At 43.4% G+C, this 20,999-nt stretch overlaps 1 protein-coding gene across 6 annotated transcripts in view; it reads left to right on the top strand.

The window, feature by feature from the left end:
• The window catches only part of FAT1 (FAT atypical cadherin 1), a 148,170-nt gene that overhangs the window by 86,619 nt on the left and 40,552 nt on the right, over window positions 1-20,999 (top strand). For all 6 annotated transcript variants that reach the window (XR_014711337.1, XM_084626415.1, XM_084626417.1 and 3 more), the window contains exons 5-7: window positions 3,728-4,057; window positions 4,604-4,814; window positions 10,617-10,756. Coding sequence is in view for 5 of the 6 variants with exons in the window: in XM_084626415.1 (XP_084482541.1) it covers window positions 3,728-4,057; window positions 4,604-4,814; window positions 10,617-10,756 (681 nt within the window). In the remaining variant the exon portion in view is untranslated. The remainder of the gene's footprint in view (window positions 1-3,727; window positions 4,058-4,603; window positions 4,815-10,616; window positions 10,757-20,999) is intronic.

The raw sequence follows: 20,999 nt of genomic DNA, 5'->3' as shown, positions 1-20,999 counted from the left end.
TTGTTTTTAGTTTAGCACCCTCCTGATTGCTCTAGCCAGCCTGTCCCCAAGGATATTGGCCCCCTTCTAATGAAATGGAGGTCATTGAAACTATACAGCCCCCTCTCCCACAAAAGGTAGATCAGTCTTTCACAAAATCAAAAGTTTCCTGCCTATGCCACTTACCAAGCCAGCGGCTCACTTTCAGAATCTTCTGCCTTCTGTCTTCCTTTGCTTGTGGGTCAGGAAGGATCTCTGAGAAGATTGCATGTACACTCTTCTTCTTCGCAAGCTTCTGAGTTCCCTAAAGTCATCTATGATCTCTGATATGACCCGCAACACAAACTGTAAGCTCTTTGGAAGAGGGATCATCTTTCCATTATCTGTGTAAACAGTGTTTAGCACAATGTGGCCCTGATCCTTGATTTGCCTCTGGTCGCTACCACAATACAAATAAAAGATAACAACAAATAACTTGTAAACAGAGCAAATTTTGATCTGAGGTTATTTCAAGGCAATAGGACACGATTTTTAGATTAGGGCTTCACCTAGCATTATATAAATATTACTGTAATGTGCTCTATGCAAACAATAATAATAAAAGTACCGATTCCTCTTTGATTTTGGTTATTGGTTATCTCCTTGTATTGGTATACCTTCTCCTTTAGTTCTCCTTTTCCCTTTCTAGGCCATTGTGACCTAACCAATAAAGCGGTAAATTAGAGTCTGCAAAGTATCAAAGGAAAAATTATTTACCATTATACTATAATGAAAGCCAAAATGTCTGAAATATACATTTCCCCATTTTGTTAATTTTATGCTGATAACCTTGAAAACAGGTTGGGAAGAAACCCAGAAATTCACAGAATGGTGGCAATATAATATGCAGCTTAAGCCAAGGGCTGTGCATCTGGCTAATTAATTGAGCATTGAAAAGTTGTCCAGATTGGTTGGTGGGTTTATTCCTTGTGTGTGATTAAAATTGATCCTTGATTGCACTCTTGTTTGCATAGTAATAAATAATGTGCTCCATTCTGTTTTGTTTCCCTATTTTATACATGTGTATTAAATGATGGGGGTTTTTTTAAACATAGCTGATTTAATTTAGGCTGTCTTCATGTTGTCCTTTACTATTGGATCTTACCTTTCTTATCGCTAAAAGTGATACTTTTGTCTCAAAATTCACATTTAAACAATTGTTTTACTTAGTTATTAGTAACACCTAAGAAACCTACAATTGATCTAGTTTTCAGATTGTATTTGACTTTCTTCAGTTTTTCAACTTATTTTGTTGGGCAAGTGTAATGCTATTATTTTTGCAAACAGATCTGTTATTTTGTACAACCTTGGCATTGCCTATTTTCTTGTTTCCAGCGTGATTTCATCATGCTTCAGCTTTACTCTAGAAGCCAGTGTGCAGTTTTCTCCATTCACCTTCTTAAGGGAAATAGTATTTAATAGTGCAGGAAAGCTGCCATATATTTGGATATGAGGATGAGTAAATATAATTTATATCGTTTAATGTATTTGTCATTGATAAAATGAAGAAGTGTAAGTGCTTAGATTTATTATTTATGCTTACAGATTGTATTATACAACATTTCCAATCCCATCTTTACCCAGAAGTCAAACAACCCTTCCCTCTTCATATGTAGATAGGGTGAAATCATATCCGCAGTGAAGTCAATGGCCTAGCTCCCTTTTCATATTGAGATTCCAATCTGATGTGCCCCTCTCCCAGGATCTTGTTTTATATTCATGATCTCCTTGCCTCCTGCATCATTTTCATATTCAGACTCCTGAGGTCATCCAACTAATTTGTGAAAGGATCTGGAAGAAAACCCTTTGTTCTCCCCTATACTGAACCCCGCACCAATATTCTCCATAATACCACAGCAAGCAGCTTAGCAGCAATCTTCCCTAGAGCAAGTCCTCAACAGTATTGCAGCAACCTTCTACCAAAAGAAGTTTCTCTCACAGACAGACTCCTTCTCCCCCATAAAATCCCATATAGAATTAAACTGATGTAGGGAAGAAATTTCCCCCAGAACCTACTGGCAGAGTCCTTGGGTTTTGGTTTGCTTTTTTCCATCAAGCAAGTATCCATTCGGATAAAGTGAGCATATTCCCCTCTATCAGTTTCCTGGGATTACATACTGGTGACCCTCAGGCATTCCTGTGTTTCCTTTATTATAACAAAGAAGATAAAGTAAAGACATAGAACACAAAGGCAAGGAAAGAGAACCAAGAAGGAAAAAAAGAGAGGCAAAGGAAAGAAAACTAGTAGAGGATACAACAGATTATATGGAAGAAGAGACTGCTTCTCTGGGTCAAAAAAACACTCTATATTATTGTACGTGTTTTATAAGAGACATAAAAGACAAAAAACAAAAAGGAAAACCTGAGAAACTGAAAAGAGAAACTAAGGAACGAAAAGAGAATGAGAGAAAAATGAATGAATGGAGCAAGGTTTAGATCTGTTTTCATGAACATTGTTCTATAAATCTTCATTCTGTTTGTCTGGAAAACATCCACAACATCAAGTGGAAGGCATGGGGCAGATGGGCAATCACAGAATACTTATGAGACTTAAATTGCTGCTGTTGATTTTGTACTGGTATTGTTTTTTAAGAATGCTGATCATGCTAGAAGCTAAATTCTCCCCCATTACCACCCAATTTCTAAACGTATTGGTTGTGTAAAAGGCTGTAGGTACAACATACAAACATTGAGCCTGACTCCCTAGCTGTTACATTAATGGAACTGTTCACATGAGTGACAGCTGCGGGGTCAGGAGCATTAAACTCAAGTCTGTTATCTCTTTACAACAGATATTAAAGTAATTTAAAATACATATTTAACACCACCTTGTTTGTAATGCTCTTTAGATGTGTTAAATTCATCTATACATTTGGTACTTTCCCACTTCATAGCTATTGATTTTCTCTTTGCTTTCTAAATAAGTTCAAATTAACATAAGATTTTTATTATTTATTTGTGCATCAGTATCCTCAATAATGTCAGGTCAGCCCTGGAAGTAATGTTGAGAAAGATCACTTAGTTTTGTGGCCTTTCTAGAAATTGTGACTGCTGAGAGAGTAGGGGTAGATTTTCATTTCCCATTTCCTTTAAGTTCGGGAAATACGTGTTCCGTGCCTAATATTTTTTTAAAAATACTATCTCTTTTTAATGTTAATTCGAACTGGATAGTGCTTTTATGTCTTAGTGTTGCTATCTTTTAATGTAAAATCCCGTCAAATGTTTAAAGTTATGCACTTCCTATAAATTGCATCTTTTGAACAGGGAAATCAAGCCAATAATTGCAAAATAAAACCTTTAAGAAAATACTATGCTAAAATATATATAAAAATGTTACTACAATAAAGCCATTTACTGAAAAAGTGTATTAGACTTGCTCACTGTTGCTGACATTCATGAAGTTAGTATTTCAACTAGAATGCTGGAAAATAATGCAGTTGCTTTAATGTGTACCTATTAACTCCTACATGACACGCTTCAAGCGTCAAAATGTGAGGACAAAAAGCTGAATAAATCGAGTGCTTTTTTTAAAATATTCGTTGAATATAGTTAGCGTTCTTTGAGTAAACATAGTTGAGGAATTATTCTATGGTTAGAATAGAAATCTGTGTATTTGAAGGGTATTGGATAAAAAAATTCATTAGCATAATCTTGAAAAGACCATGCTTGAGTTGAAGACTAACCTTATCATCTTTTCTTATAAAAATAGGTAACCATTACGGACAATGGTATTCCTGCAAAGTCAACTATTGCCCGGGTGGTTGTGAAAGTCTTAGATGAGAATGACAATAAACCTCAGTTTTTGCAAAAGTTCTACAAAATCAGGCTTCCAGAGCGTGAGAAACCAGAACGTGAGAGAACTGCCAAGAGAGAACCTATTTATCGGGTTATAGCTGCAGATAAAGATGAAGGCCCCAATGCAGAGATATCTTACAGTATTGAAGATGGTGATGAACATGGCAAATTTTTTATTGAACCGAAAACTGGAGTGGTATCATCAAAGAAGTTTTCTGGAGCAGGAGAATATGATATTCTTTCAGTGAGTCAAGATCTCATATGCCATGAATTTGTTAAAGTGCTCTTTTATCTGTGCTTTCATCACTTGTTATTCAGTAGCTGATGCATGAGTGTTTCTAGTGTTTGCAATTTAACAAGTGTCAGACAATACTTGATACTGGACCAGAAAATTCCTCCCCCAAACTGTGAATTCAACTGTCACTTACATTGAGATCATGAATCCCAACAGCGCTTTTCTTTTCAAGAGCTAGGTTGATGGTGACATATTGCAGAAATGAAAACAAAAGCAACTAAGCTTTAACTTTCTTCAAGGAAGCTAGTGAAATAAGTGTGAAATTTATGATAACCAAAAGTACAAACCTGTGAGGAGCTGAGTGCCCTCAACTCTGACTGGCTTCACGGGTGTTTGACGGCACATAGCACCTTTCAAGAGGCACTCAAACCTTTTCAGATCTGTTTGCTAGTGATGAGCATATTTGGGCTTTTTTGGTTATATTTTCATTTTTGTGATACAAAGATTACATGATTGCTTTAGCACAAAAGTTGTCTTTTTTTTTGTATTTCATAGATTAAGGCTGTGGATAATGGTCGCCCACAAAGGTCCTCAACTACTCGGCTTCATATAGAATGGATTTCAAAACCCACCCCGCCCAGAGACCCCATTTCTTTTGAGGAAACATTTTTTTCCTTTACGGTCATGGAAAGTGATCCAGTAGCTCACATGATAGGTGTAATAGCTGTTGAACCTCTTGGCACACCACTCTGGTTTGACATTACCGGTAAGGAGGCCTTAAAGTTATTCATTATTAATATATATTGGTGAATGTTGTGCTAGCTGATATTTTGCATTATTCCTTGCAGCCTTTTTGTCTTACCCTAGCTCACAACCTTATAAGGAGTTGAAATTCTTTACCTGTAAACATAAAATATAACACTGCAACATTCTGTTATGACCATTTTGAAAACGCCGTGCAGATATTTTGCATGTAAACTAAGTGGGATTAAGTTACTCCTAAAGTTTGTGGTGGGGGAGGGGAAGCAATGAAAAATGGCTCTTCTCTGTGCTAGTCAGGGTTGCTGCAGCTAAAGATAGATTCACCTGTGGGAGAGAGCAGGCAATGTTCATGTTGCTTTCTTACACCCAACCCTAGGCTCATCCAGGAGAGGGAAGCTTTAAAGTGCTGCCAATTCTTGGAACCAAACTAATAGCTTCTAATAGGCATTTTGCCCCACTGCAACTCCCCTTCGTACCCCATTTGGGGTTGAATTTCTGCCACTGAGGGGCAGACACTGTGCTGGTAGAGTGAAAGGGGCCCATAGGTGATGGAAATAAGGGTTCAGGAGGTGCTGCCGCAGCCCATGGCTTTCCCCAAACAGCTCTGCATGGCCCCACCAACACTCCGCCTCCCGGCACTCTGCTGCAGCTCTTCCGCGGAGGATGTGGGGGGATTGTCGAGGCTCTGGCCACCTGCCCCGGGTTCCAGGGCTGGGAGCAATACCGCCTGCCATCCCAGAGCTCTGGAGTTGGGGGCACTTGGGTGGGCTGTGGGGGAGGAGGAGCTGGCAGCCATGGAGGTTGGCCCTCTGGGCCCCAGCAGGGGAAGAAAGGGAGAAGAGAGGGACCACGGGCAGAAGGAGTAGTCTGGGCCGCAGGCTAGCATCCCTGAGCCCAAGATTCACCCATCACTAATGTCCAGCACCCCTATTTGGACCCAGTAACTGCAGGGTTATCTGCTGGATACCCCAAAATGCAAGCATGTGGGGAGAATTCAACATGAAACCAATATTAAAAATAACTTATTTTGCCACTTATGTCTTTCAAAATCAGAGATTGCCAGCACCTGCTTCTGGAGATATCCCATGATGCACTATTGCTAGACATGTCACAACCTACCTAATCCGTACATATTCTAGGAGTGGGATTTTCAAAGGCATCTGCGGGGATAAGGCACCAAACTCAGTGTAAAGTCAGTGGGAGCATATGCAAACCAGTAAAGTTGGTTTCCTAACTCCCTTACTTGCCTTTGAAAATTTTAGCCGTGTGCATGGAGCTGGACTGTTTTTGAGTTGTGAGGAAAGAATTTCAAGAATAGTCCTATTTAGGCTGGCTTCATGTTCAAGTGAGATTTGTGGTGGTTGTGATGCAGTTGTTACCATTAAATATTTACCAAACCATACACTTGTGTGGGACTTTATGAAGAATTTTAAAAGACAGGTCGCTGTTCAAAGATTACAATCAGATTTCAACAAATGCATGAAAATAAACAAAGGGAAGGGGTAGAGAAGTCTTCTGCCCTACACACCTATCTAGGGGAGAGAGGAAGCATAGATGCCCCCTTGCATCCCTCTAAGGGCTGATTGCATTGTTGGTAACTGCATAGGGGAGAGAACAAGCAAGGGACTGCTATTCCTATCCCCATGCACATGTGGGTGGACAGTGGAGGGGAATAGGTAAGTGAAGAGGTGGGCGGGGGTGGGATATAAGCAGAGATTTGAGGCTGCTCCCATCAGTGTTCCAGTTGAGCCAGTCGGTCAGTTGAGCCAATGTGATGGGAAAAGAAATCTCCTGCTGGCCACAGGCAGACAGAAGAAAACCATGAAAGGAAAGAATCATAAAGACGTAAGTGGGAGATGGTTTCAGGAGTGGTTAACAGAGAGCAAGAAAAATAAGTCCAGAGAAAAGACCTTAGACTAGGAAAGAAGGAGGTTATGGGTGACTTTTATAAGGCAGTTTCAGTGGAGTAAAGCAATAGTATTTGCTGGGATGTCTCATGAAACAGGATCTTGTGACCCCTGGTTTTGGAACATGCTATACTTAGGGCTCTGCATATTCATGGCCATGAAAGATGTGTCACGAACGATGAAATCTGGCTTTTGTGTGCTTTTACCCTGGGCTATACAGATTTCATGCGGGAGACCAGTGTTTATGAAATTGGGGGTCCTGCCCAAAAGGTAGTTGCAGGGGTGTGTCAAGGTTATTTTGGGGGGAGGCACAGTGTAGCCACCCTTATTTCTGCGCTGACTTCAGAGCTGGGCGGCCAGAGAGCGGCGGCTGTTGGCCAGGCGCCCAGCTCTGAAGGTAGCGCCCCACCAGCAGCAGCGCAGTGGTAAGGGTGGCAATGCCACACCATGCCATCCTTACATCTGTGCTGCTCCCTTCAGAACTGGACGGCTGGACAGTGGCGGCGGCTGACTGAGGGCCCAGCTCTGCAGGCAGCATTACAAAAGTAGGGGTGGCAATACCAAACTATACTATCCTTACTTCTGCGCTGCTGCTGGGTGGCTCTGTCTTCAGAGCTGGGCTCCCAGCTAGCACCTGTCGCTCTGCAGCAGCTCAGCTCTGAAGGCAGAGCTGCCACCAGCAGCCGCGTAGAAGTAAGGATAGCAATATCGCAACTCCCACTACCATAACCTTGTGATTCCTCCCCCCTCCCACCCCCTCACACACACACCTTTTTGGGTCAGGACCCCTACAATTACAACACCATGACATTTTAGATTTAAATAGCTGAAATCATGAAATTTACGATTTTTAAAATCCTATGACCATGAAAATTGACCAAAATGGACCCTGAATTTGGTAGGGCCCTAGCTATGCTTTTAGACACTTAGATCATTTGTTTCCTTTATTTCAACTACTATGTACTGTGTATAGAGTATTAGTATTCTAATACTTTTCTTTTGATTTTTCTTCTCGGCGTGCTGCGTAGTTTAAACATTTAATGTTCATATTTATATGCTTAACCCTTTGTGAACATACTGAAGACAGTTAACCTTGTCCTGCTATTGTTCCTTAAGCACGGCTCCTACTGGGGTTTTGTGTGTGGATTGATGGTAGTACTGGGTCCAGGGAGTGTAACTTGTTACTTTCATTGTAAAATTTGTTTAATAAAAAATTATTTTGGATAGGTTGATAGCTATGTGACTACATCACATTGTCAAATTATCAGCTGTTCTTACAGATTCTTACTGCACCTCTTTACTGTTTCTAATAGCATGACATAATTTGATTGACAACTTTCTTTTATGTTCTGTGCTTGCTTTCCATGCTTTCTTTCTTTTTGGCTGTACCAGGAGACAAACTTGCTAGTGAAGTTTTTTACATCTTTCAGATGACTTGTGACCTGAACTGTACAGCAGAAGGTATCTGCTGAGATCACATAATTTATTAACCAATTATGAGATCTGAAATAAAACATACAACTTTAGAATATCTTATTATCTCTTCGAGAATGAAAGTTTGCTTAGATGCTTTTGTGACTTTTTGTTGTAAGTTATCTATAAGTACACACAGCACCACATCAGAGTTCTAGTTTTGGATTTTGTCCTCAGTTGTTGCTTCTGCACCTTTAATTTGCCAGATGGACTGGGTGCTGCTTCAGGAGATTGACAGATATCAGCACTAATAGAACAGTTATATAAGGCAAAGCATATGTGATTTCCTCGTAAAAACACTGCAAGACTTGTGTGCTTTCCTGGCCAGAAACTAAAAGTCTGCTGCTGGGATTGTCTTCATTTCAGAGGAAGTGCAGCTGGATAGGCTCTCATCTATTCACTCTGCTGTTTTCCTGTAGTGGTGAATGTGACTAAACCGAGACCTGAAATTCTCCCTTTCTGTCATCTTAAAAGATTATATGGCCTACAAGTAGTAAAAGTTAATTTTATGGGCACGCTTTCTGAAGTTTGACTTCTGGCCCAAAACCAAACCAACGTTTTATATATAAAACCCATTCAAACCAAAACTGCTGAGTTTCACATTACTCAATTTATGTCTGTGTTCATGCTAGGGAAACTTCCTCTGGGACAGGAGCTGGGGTGTAGTGAGACTCCCAAGTCACCAATACACTTATCATTCATAGTTACTAAATATCTGTCAATCAGTGAGGCAGACTCCAGACCAGGGGTGGGTAATTTTGCAGGGGGGCCACTCCACGAATTTTGGTAAGTCATCACGGGCCTCACATTTCTACTATATTAATGGAGGAGGTGCAGGAGCTGGGAAGGAGTTTGGGTGCAGGTGGGAGTTCCATACTGGTGCAGAGTGTTGGGGTGCAGGAGAGGGTGAGCAGTATGGGCTCTGGGAGGAGTTTGGTGCAGGAGGGGGCTCCAGGTTGGGGCAGTAGATTGGGGTGCAAGGGGGGGTGCAGGGTCTGGGAGGGAGTTTGGGTGCAGGAGAGGATTCTGACCTGGGGCAGGGGGTTGGGGTATGGGAGGGGTTACGAGGTGCAGGCTCTGGCTGGGAGGCACTTACCACAGGCGGGGCTCGGGCAGGCTACTTGCATGCTGTGGCCCCACGCCATTCCCAGAAGCGTCTGCAGTCAGTCTCTGCGCGCCCCTTGGCAGAGTCATGCCAGCAGCTTCCAGGAGTGGTGTGGGGCCACAGCAGGCAGGCAGTCTGCCTGAGGCCCCGCTGCCCAGCGGGACTTTTAGCAGCCCAGATATTGCGAGGGGGCAGCCAAAGAGCCTGGTGGGCTGGACAGAAATGTTAGACGGGCTGCATCCGGCCCGCAGGCCGTATTTTGCCCACTCCTGCTCCAGACAGTCTATCCTTGTCTGATATATCTGTCCTGCAGAACAACCTCTGAAGGTAAAACGTTTTCAGGAAATGGCACTAATTTCAGTATTGTTCTTACTTTGATTAAGTCGAATTTTACCATCCATGATATTTTACTCCCTCACTTCTGTGCATGTCTCTTTATAGTTGAAATGTAGTGATTTCCTAAGATATGCATTTAATATCTTAAAAAATCACTCCACTTATGTCTGAATAATGTGATTCTAAATGTATAATTAGAAAAACACGTACACAATGTAATTAGGATAAATGGCTTAGCCACAACTAACATTACGTTGACAACAATAGAAACTAATTTCTTCATTTTAAATAGTTCATCTAAAAGTCTAAACCAATTGATGTTAATGGCCAGTATTTATCACTGCTAACAACATTTGGTCTTATTGGGTAGTATGTTGTCAGGGCAATCTGCTTAAAGTATCACAAATATTATTATGATTGGCTGCTGGTTACTCAGCTACATTTCAATGTGGTTATTGAACTATATTTCTTCGGGCAATTTGAAGTTTTATAAGTAAACAAATTTGTTTCAGAAAAGGAGCTTAGTGCCTTTCAAGGAGCTATGTCTTTGTGATTTTTCTTGACTGTTTCCATCATTTTTATTACTTCCTCTACCTTGATCTCAAAGACACTAATAGCGACAACCCCCTTGGTTAGGAGGACTTGCTACTCATCATAGATTTTAAGGCCAGAAAGAACCTCCTGCAAAACACAGCTCATATTATTTCAACCACTAATTCCTGCAACAAGTTCAGTAGTTTGTGTTGGAGCTGGAGCATATCTTTAGAAAAGATCCAGTCTTTAAATCAAGATTTCAAAAGATGGAGAGTTGAGAATTTTCCCACAGGATGCAATCAGTGCCATCCCATAAGTCAGCAAAAAGACATATGAAGGATTAACTTAGACCCAAGCTTAAATATCTTAAGACAACAAAGTGTATGTACACGAAGAAGTACACCACTGCAGTGCTTTATGAACTTCTGTCTCTTTCAATTTTTTGAACCAGGTGGCAACTATGACAGCCGGTTTGATGTAGACAAGGGCACTGGAACCATCATTGTAGCTAGACCTCTTGATGCAGAACAGAAATCAAATTACAACCTGACAGTAGAGGCGACAGATGGAACCAGCTCTATCAGCACCCAGGTAATGGATTTCTAATAGTGTTTTTGAGAAGAACTTGTGAATGAAGAACTTGTAGCCCTTCTTTTTCTGGACATACAAATGGTATGTATAAATTAGGGACTTTATCTGAAAAAGGAGTGGATTATGACATTGATACTGCCTTAGTGTTTCATATCTGAAGTGGAAAGGTTGTGGTAAATAGATTAGTACAATTTGAATTAACAACTTTCAAATTATTCCTATATTATCAAAGTAAATGAAAAACAGGAGCTCAGCCTTACATATGTGATTCACTTACAAGAAAAGGATTAATTTTTAAAAATCAGCAACCTCCATGAGTGTTTCAGCAAGGCATTAAATCATTGTCTATCACTTTGAGAGCTGTGGATGGAAAACTTTCAGTATAGAATCAATATCCTTGTTGTTCTGCAAAACAAAGCTAACTGCAACATATTATGAGCCATCTCTTCCCCCTCCTGCAGTGAAAGCCATGGAAACAAGTTCTGTATGATGACATTTCAGTGAGCATATCCCACTGTGAAGATTCCCTTGAATTGCCTTTCAGGGGAGGGACGGTTTGCCACGTATGGAAAAGGGTGTAGGGCTGGAGGACCCAGGAGAGGTCAAGTGTCTCTGTACCAGCTCTGGCTTGCTTGGAACTTCACTAGCAGGGAGTTCTTCTTGGCTTGGCAGCCTTTGGGGAGGTTATGCAGAGAAGAAAATGCAGCCTGTGGCCAGGGAGGATATGATGTGCATCCCCAGAACCCATCCCCCATCCCAATCTCCTCCCCCAGTGTGGACCTGAATACACAGAGAGCACTCTGCCAGGTCCAGGTTGCAATGCCATGGAGGCTGAGTCTCCCTTCCACACCGAAGGGAGTAGATCCACTCATGGAAGACCCCTGAATTGAACTGGAAGAGTATGATATGATTCTCAGTTAGCTCATAAAGTATGCATCACTTATAGCTATTTATCTTTTATTTTTCAGTTAAATGTGGAAAAATTCTTCAATGTGAAGTATAGGTTAAAGTGAAGTATACAGTTAAAATATAAATGTCAAGAAAAGATAAAGTGAAGGATTGAATACCATTTCATCCCTGCAGCATTGCACACTCCTGCATGCATTTATGGCATATGTGTTATGACAGAACCAGCATTATATTAAGCTACATATAGGTCTTCCTGAGCCTAGGGAAAGAAGATAGTGGCAGAAATCACAGCATCCTGAATACTGCTTTAAGTTATGATGGCTGCCAGTGCCCCCCAAAGGCCATTCCATCAACTGGGGATTGTATGATTCTGCTCTGTGCTTCTTAGCCCTGGTCTACGCTGGGGGGGATCGATCTAAGTTAGGCAACTTCAGCTACGTGAATAGTAGCTGAAATCGACATACTTAGACCTACTCACCAGAGTGTCTTCGCTACGGTGAGTCGATTGCTGCCGCTCCCCTGTCAACTCCGCCTGCTCCCCTTGCAGCAGTGGAGTACATGAGTTGACGGAAGAGCGCTCAGGGGTCAATTGACGTGATAAATCAACCCCCCCATCCCTACCCCCCGCTGGATCGATCGCTGCCCACCGATCCGGCGGGTAGTGTAGACATACCCTTAGATGCACACAGACTCTCATCCATTGTGTTTAAATGAGCTGCTTGTTCTACATTTTGTAAAACAAGGTGAACTTTGTAAATACTTACTTTGCAATCTCCCCCAGGAAAATTAGACTGGAAGTAATTAACTGGTCGTCTTATTTTCCTCTAAATTCACTGATTGCTTCCTGTGGTTTTCTTTTGTCTCTCTCTCTCTGGCCTTTCCCTTCTTATCTAGAGTTGGCGGAAGCAGAGGTTGTGGTTTCTTTTGCAGGAGAACACACAGTCTTCCATTTCCTTATCTTTCTCTTTCCTCTATTGGTGGCAGAAGCATGGCTGTGCTGTTAGAATCTCATCTGACTGTGGCACATGGATTGACGAGTGTCCATTAGTAGAAACTATAAAACTGGTGGTGCATGAACAGAATGTTCATTGGCTTTACTCTGGATATATCACCTTTCAGAGCTCATTCATCTTCCTCCTCTCTTTCATAATCCCTGCCTAACCCAAATGCACCAATCTATTTAAGAAAGTCCACAGGACTAGAATTAAGAGGGTATGTTTCAGGAATGCATCCTCACATTTGATTTCACTGAAAAAGAGCTCCTGTGTAGCTCAAAAGCTTGTGTCCAATAAAAGATATTACCTCACCCACCTCATCTCTTACTTGATTTCACAGTCATGTTAATTTATTTCCCCTGAAAATGAGTTATTTAGGACTACCAGTGTGAAAACTGAGTTGCACTTAAATCCTGACACCTTTAGTGACAATGATTATAGTTCAAATGCTGAAATCATGCTGGATCTTTGTAAGAACTTATTAGTAGAAAGCAAATTGTGATACACACAAATTGTAAATCTGAATATTGTGTGTGTTCAGAAATATTAAGTATAATAAACCTTCATGGACACCTTTTTAACATGGAAAATACTTTGACTAAGCACTTGAATACAAAGAACAATTTAACAAGCCTTGATTAACAGTAGTTATTTCTCAAGTAATCTTAAATTTAACTTTCAAAAGGAAATGACTATATCATATTATTGTCTATAGAAAAATAACAAATAAAATATACAGCCCCATTATGTAAAAATAACTCATTGTGTCTGACTTCTAAACTATAAGGCTTTGGCTGGCTGCAAGCCATGAACATCTGTGGAATATTTGACTCTTTCGTGACTTTATTTAAATTGCTTGTTTGAAAAATATTCAGGCAGTGGGCGTGAAGCTGTTAGAGTTTCATATGCTGCTAAATGCTGAATGCATGATGCACAAAGAGAATAAACAAATTCCAGGCCTCCTGTAATGATGTTTGACAGTGGTGGAGATGACTGGGAGGAATAGCATTGAAAAAAATCAGATTCATTCCAAGTACTAATCCTTTTGGATTATAGTGTTTTGGCCTTAAATGGGAAAGATTATGCATGGGAAATAAGAACAAATGCATGAACTACTCAGTTGTTTTTTTGTGAAAAATACTGTTTACTGCCACAGCCACTTTTAGTCATTGGTATTGCTATCCATTTATACATATGTTGTTTGGGGTCAGTTTGGGAAAGGAGGCTAGAATGCCGCTATTGGTTAAATTTGCGTTTTGCAAATGACCACACTGCTCCACAGAAACGCTTCTCTGGTAGTAGAATAAGGTTACTTTTATCTCACAAGCATTAACTTTTAAAACAGACTATTCATGAACAAGAATATAACTGTAGTTAGATATAATTATGAGTAAGAAGGAGATAAAATATTTCTTAAGCTACATAAGGAAACGAGGCTAAATGTAAAAAATACAACAAATAAAATAATTGTTTTTAAACTATATTTTACAAGGGAGAATGTATTCAAAAGATGAAACATTTAGATTTTTTTTGTGGATGAATATTCTCATTTTGGAGTTTTACTTGTTGTGGCAATGACAAGTATTTTCTCTATAAGTTCCATCTTAGTATATTTCTATCACAATTTAGCTGTCACCTGTGATACCATTAATGGGTTTTCATCCTTGTGTTCCAGCTTACTTTCAACTCTGTTGTTCCCTAGATCTGCCTGCCCAGATCTCACTGATGTCAGTGAGAATGTGTGTGCAGATCAGTGGTGTGATAAAGCCATTTATATACCTCTGTAAAATGATTTGAAAATCTGTGGTTCGAGGTTGCTTTATTTCAGAGGTCCCATTATGATCTATTAGCATCAAGCATTTCTATGGTATGCTCCTGTGATCTGCATCTTCTCCCTCCAAGCTACTACCTTATTGTATTCAAAGCAATTTTATAATATTTTCTTTTAAATGTAATCCATACCCTGCTTTCTGCTTTATATAGCTATTTTTATTGTATTATGGATTTCAGTTTAAGATGGTATCATACAGATTGTGGTTTGCATTGTGCTTACCCAGAAGCCTATGTTTTCTGGAGTGGCCTCTAAAATTACACCTATAATTTTTTTGCATCCATTTTTTGTTGTGTAAAAATGAGGATCTGAAAATTTTATGTGAAAAACTTGTTTGTGAAAATTGTCAGTGCCAGATAGCGACTGATTTGAAATAGCTTTGAAAATTTGATCCATGTACATTTTTATTTTATTTTTATACACTTCCAGAGACACTGTACACTGCCATCATGGAAGTAGGTAGACACAAAATAATAACCTTAATGGTTGAGAAAAAGAAAAGGAGTACTTGTGGCATCTTAGAGACTAACCAATTTATTTGAGCATAAGCTTTCGTGAGCTACAGCTCACTTCATCAGATGCATTATGATGCATTATGCATCCGATGAAGTGAGCTGTAGCTCACGAAAGCTTATGCTCAAATAAATTGGTTAGTCTCTAAAATGCCACAAGTACTCCTTTTCTTTTTGCAAATACAGACTAACATGGCTGCTACTCTGAAACCAATGGTTGAGAAATTCATCCTGAAACTTTAAATTTTAAGTTTTTCAACTCCATAACTAGGTCAAACATAAAATGTGAGTCTTAAGTTTTTGGGCTTGATTGTGATTTGACTGATGTTTTAGGCCAGAGACAGAACGAGTGCAAATGGCTGACTCAGTAGCTCAGTGGTTACAGCATTCGCTTGGGAGACCCAAGTTCATGTCCCTGCTCTAATGCTTACTTATACACAGTGGAACATCTTCAACAGGAGAGCTTGAGAGACACCTACAGCAGGATACTTTATATAGCCCAGTGGGTAAGGCACTCACCTGGGTGGAGGGAAACCTAAATTCAAGTTCTTGCTCCGCATTAGGCAGATGGTGAACCTTTGTCTTCCGTGGACAGAGTTAATCCTCTCACCACTACGGTACCGGGTAAAAAGGGGCATGTTCTTTTCCTTGCGTTTCTTTAAAATAAAAATGGGAGAGCTTAGGCACAGAACCCCAGGAGAGTGCAACTGTGAATCCCGAGCAGGGGGAGGTACCTTCCTCTGGCCCAGACTTAGGTCTAATCTACACTACAGACTTACATTGGTATAACTACATCGCTCATGGGTGTGAAAAATCCACACGCCTGAGTGATGTAGTTATACTGACCTAACCCCGGTATAGGCAGCGTTATGTTGGAGAGACAGCTTCCCCGGTCAACATAGGTACCGCCTCTAGGGGAGGTGGAATAACTCTGCCAAAAGCGGAGAGCATTTTTATTGAAGTGGTACAGCGGCGCCTAAATCCTTCTTTGGTGTGTGGTTTATAGTCCACACCCCCTCCTCATTCTTTCCTATTGTCTGGTTTTAGGCAGCGCCCCACTCAGCTTGCTGGCTTTTGTTCCCTAACTCTTCCCATGCATTATAGAGGGACCCTGGCTACCTAACTTGGAGCTGTGGATTCCATTAGGTGGCAGTGTGTCTAAATGTTAGGTGTTGCAACTCTGTGTCTAAATTCTCTTTGAGAACCTAGCCTTAATTTGTTTAGTTGGCAGCACTTTTCGTGGCTGGAATTCAAGCTGATGTGTTCAGTACCTCAGCAAGACTTGAGCTCATATTCAACATTAACAATGTAGTACACTATTAAGGAAATCCTCCTTGATAAAGACAGTTGTCCTTCACTTCCTTAATGAAGAGTTAACCCTGAGGTCCCTTCTGCTTATGTCATTTGGTAGTACTAGGGGAAATTAAAGGTGATAATACTGGTATTGTGCTCAGCATTCCCCTTCTCAGTTAAATCAGTTCTTCTACAAGTGCTAGCTCATGTCGATTCCATTCTAGGTGTGCACATGCCCATGTGCATAGTCGTCGGTGATATTTGCTTTAGCGGTATCTGTAGAGTTGGCTGCGGCACCCCCTTGAGAGCTCATGCCTCGGTATATCAGGCGCCACTGACCCTACGCCCTCTCAGTTCCTTCTTACCACCCAAGGTGGTTAGTTGGAGTGCCTTTCGAAGCTTCTATAGCAAGGGCTAGTGGTTTCCTCTCTTCTGAATTTCAGCCTTAGGGCCTTGTAAATACTTTGTTTATAGTAGTTAAGTGTAGTTAGAAGTTAGAGTCCCATCGGGGACTTTGCCTCAGGCGGGATATGCCTCGGTCTCCAGGGTTTAAGCCCTACTCGGACTGCAACAGGCCTATCCCACAACAGTTGCTTCAAGTGCTTGGGGAAATGAAACGTGAAAGACAAGTGTTGTCTGTAAAAACTTTTGACCCAGGACCCAGAAAGAGCGTGATGTACATTTGAGGGCTCTCCTCATGGAGGCTGCTCTCCGAACAGCTTCTGAGTCATCCCAACTGGACTCTACCCTAGTACCTTGGCCTCGGTGCATAGCACACCCCTGGCACCAAGCTCCACTCGGCACCGCTCTCTGTCACTGGTACCCAGAAAGGAAACCAAGAAACATGGCTTCCTAGCATTGGGCAAGAAAGGCCATGGACAAAGGGCTCAGTTCTGGCCAACCACCCACACCTGAGCCACATGGACATGCCTTCAGTTGAGGCCCTTAGCCCCTCAAAGGATCCACTGCTGACTCAAAGGGGACCCAAACTTGTGGCGAGGTCGATGCTCTTCCGGTGCCTAAAGAGCAGAGGCCTCTACCAGCACCGCTGGCTCCATGTGTGTTGCAGGAAGCGGCAAAGGCTCCCTACATGGGCAAGCCAGCCACCAAGACCCGCCCAGAGCACAGTGGAGCACTGCTGATCTCCTATGCCAAGGCAGTGCTTTCCAACTCCGAGCTATAGATCTCCGGCTTCGCAGCCCAGATCCTCGGGGGCTCACCTTAGATCACTGGCACCATGTTAACAGTCTCCACCCTCTCAAAGCGGGTTGCCTAGGGGGAGGTGCTGGTCTCCATATTACCGGCACCATTCAGCCTCCCGACAGTCATCTTCCCATCCCAGTACTGGTTGCCCCAGCAGCGGTCCTCCTATTTGAAGCGCCAGTCTCCAGCAGCGACAGTCAGCTGTCAAACGCAGGCATTGACGGCTGCACTGTGGTCACCAGAAGGGGATTGTTCCAGCATCGAAGGTCAGTTTAGCCCCTTGCCAAGGCAACACTGATGTGACTGGGCACTAGAGGCTGTGTCGACTTCTACAGCACTGCCTTGGCAGCATGACCAGTGACCTGTTGGAGTGCGTGGGGCATGCCTGTGATGCCGATGACCCCTTCACACCACCCGTCAGCCACCACCTTGGAGCGACAGTTGACGGCACCAGGCTCAGTTCGGGAAACACACTCTGAGGTCAGGGTAGAGGAGTCAGTGCCCATGCCAAAACGATGATGCTCCCGGGTATCCCCCAGCGGTAAAATCATTATCCTCATCCCCAGACAAGATGGTGGCAGGATCCTCAAGCGCCAGTCCACTAGACGAAGAGAACACCAGGCCCTGGTTTGATGGGGAGCCAAGAACTTGGGCCTATAGGTGGAGGAGATGGCTGAGCAGGTGGACACCTTGTTCAGTGTGCTCTCGGCCTCTACCCCTGCCTGTGTCACACTACCAGTGCATGATGGGGTCCTGAAAATTGCCACAGCTCTCTGGCAAACTCCATTATCCATCCCTCTCACCTCCAAAAGGGCTGAAAAGGAGGGTACTATGGCAGCAAGATGCTCTCTTCAAGTGATATAGGATGGGCTGACTCGGTGGCTAGGGTGGTCACATCGGCGGTGGTCATGAGGCAAAGTTTCTAGCTTCAGACCATTGGCCTCTCCCAAGAAACACAGATCTGAAGCCAAGACCTCCTATTTGATGGGAATGGACACTTAGCAGAGCAGACAGATGCACGGCTGCATGGGTTGAAGGACACTCGGTCTACCCTTTGCTCACTGGGCATGAATACACCGCAGTCTGCAAGGAGGTAGTTTCGGCCATCTCCTTCACCAAGGTTTTAGCAGCCTTGACAGGGGTCTGCAAGGAGAAGGGATAGAGATATGAGCTTTAGTTGTTGCTGCCTTTCCTCCTGCTGCTCACCCACGCAGCCCAGTCCGGCAAAGCATACAGGGGGCCAAAAGCATTCGTTTTGAGGGTGTGCTCGAGACCAGCATCCCAGTCATCCCCCCAGATCAACTTGGTTCTTTCCTGAACCGTCTCCATCCCTACCATTCGCTCTGGTTCGCGGGTCACCTTGGACTGCTCAGTGCTTTACCCTGCAATTGTCGGCTGCCTCTTTCTCCCACCCCCTCTCTTCCCCATCCCTCTTCAGGGACCCTTCTCATCAGCAACACCTCATTCAGGAGGTCGAGAACCTACTGCACCTGGGGGCAGTGGAGGAGGTCCCTCGGGACATGGAGGGAACGGGGTTCTACTCCTGCTTCTTCCTGATGCCAAAAGCAAAAGGGGGCCTCAGGCCTATTCTAGGCTTGTGACGCCTCAACAAGTCTCTCGTGAAGTTGAAATTTCATATGGTCTCCGTGACCTCCATCATCCCATCCCTGGATCCACAAGACTGGTACAACACCCTCAACTTGAAGGACGCTTATTTCCATATTTCATGGTGGACGGGCACCATTTCCAGTTTATGGAGCTGCCCTTTGGCCTCTCATCAGTCCCAAGGGTGTTCACAAAATGTATGGCGCCAGTGGCCATTTACCTGAGATGTCAAGCGGTCCAGGTCTTCCCGTATCTCGACGATTGGCTCATCAAGGGCAGATCTCCAGAATAAGTGCAGAGGAGTCTCTATCTGGGGGCGCTCCAGCTGCCGCAACCTAGGCCTTTTGATAAGCGACAAAAAATCCACCTTAAGGCCTGTGCAACGGTTAGAGTTCATTGGAGCAGTTCTCGACTCCACATGGAGCAGAGCCATCCTTCTGGAGGTGCGTTTTTAGGCTATGTCAGACCTGATCTCCCATGTGAAAAACCACCTGTTCACCATGGCTTGCACCTGCCTACGGTTGTTGGGCCATATGTACTGTGACAGGGTCGGGCCAGATGGCTACAGGAAAGTGATAAAAAGCACATATATTAGCCCCAGGTTAAGTAGGTCCCTTTTCCCTGGGTAAGGTAACAGGGAAGGTTCCAGAACAATCAGGAACCTTCTGGAGACAATTAAGACAGACAGGCTGATTAGAACACCTGCAGCCAATCAAGAAGCTGTTAGAATCAATTAAGGCAGGCTAATCAGGGCACCTGGGTTTAAAAAGGAGCTCACTTCAGTTTGTGGTGTGCGTGTAAGGAGCTGGGATCAAGAGGCATTACGAGCTAAGAGTGAGAACGTGGACTGTTGGAGGACTGAGGTGTACAAGCATTATCAGACACCAGGAGGAAGGTCCTATGGTGAGGATAAAGAAGGTGTTGGGAGGAGGCCATGGGGAAGTAGCCCAGGGAGTCGTAGCTGTCACACAGCTGTTCCAAGATGCACTCTAGACAGCTGCATTCCACAGGGCCCTGGGCTGGAACCCGGAATAGAGGGCGGGCCCGGGTTCCCCCCAAACCTCCCAACTCCTGGTCAGACACAGGAGGAGTTGACCTGGACTGTGGGTTCATGAAAACAGCCAAACGTGAAGCTCCAAGGCGAACAAATCCGCCAATAAGCACAAGACCCACCAAGGTAGAGGAGGAACTTTGTCACACTACATACATAGTCAGTCCTGCCTGGCTTCATCTCTAGCCTCTGCAAGGGTGGCTGGCGTCAGGGTACCGGATCACATCCAGTTGTCTGTGGATTGGTGGTTGGACCTCCGTGGTTAGTGTTGGAGGGAGTTCCCTTCGTGGCCCTGTCCCCGTCACTGACAAGGGTCTCCGATGCTTTGGACCTGCTCTGGGGAACCCACCTGGGCAAGCTCTGCACGCAGGGACGATCTGGCCCTCTGTATCAATATTAGGGAGCTCAGAGAAATTAGTCTGGCTTGCCAGGCTTTCTTGCTCCACTTGAAGTGCAAGGTGGTGCAGGTCCTGATGGACAATACCGCTGCCATGTTTTACATCAACAGGCAGGGCAGAGCCAGGTTGTTGGCCCTTTGCCAAGAAGCTCTCCACCTTTTGTGTGCAGCAGGCCATTCATCTGGTAGCTGCACACCTGCCTGGGACCAGGAACGTATTAGCAGATCACCTTGGCAGGCCCTTCTCATCTCACCACAAGTGGTTGCTCTATCCAGAGGTAGTTAATACAATCTTCCAGAGGTTGGGGACTCTCTAGGTGGACCTGTTCGCATCCAGGCAGAACAGGAAGTGCCACGTGTTTTGTTCAATCCAGGGGAGGGACAGGGGCTCCATCAGATGCCTTTCTCACCCTGCGGTCGGGGGCTCTGATGTACGCCTTCCCACCA

The sequence above is a fragment of the Lepidochelys olivacea genome (genome assembly GCF_965140295.1).
Source record: "Lepidochelys olivacea isolate rLepOli2 genome assembly, chromosome: 4".
Taxonomy (NCBI): Eukaryota; Metazoa; Chordata; order Testudines; family Cheloniidae; genus Lepidochelys; species Lepidochelys olivacea.
Note: the sequence above shows the minus strand (reverse complement) of the source record. Positions and strands in the feature narration are given on the sequence as shown.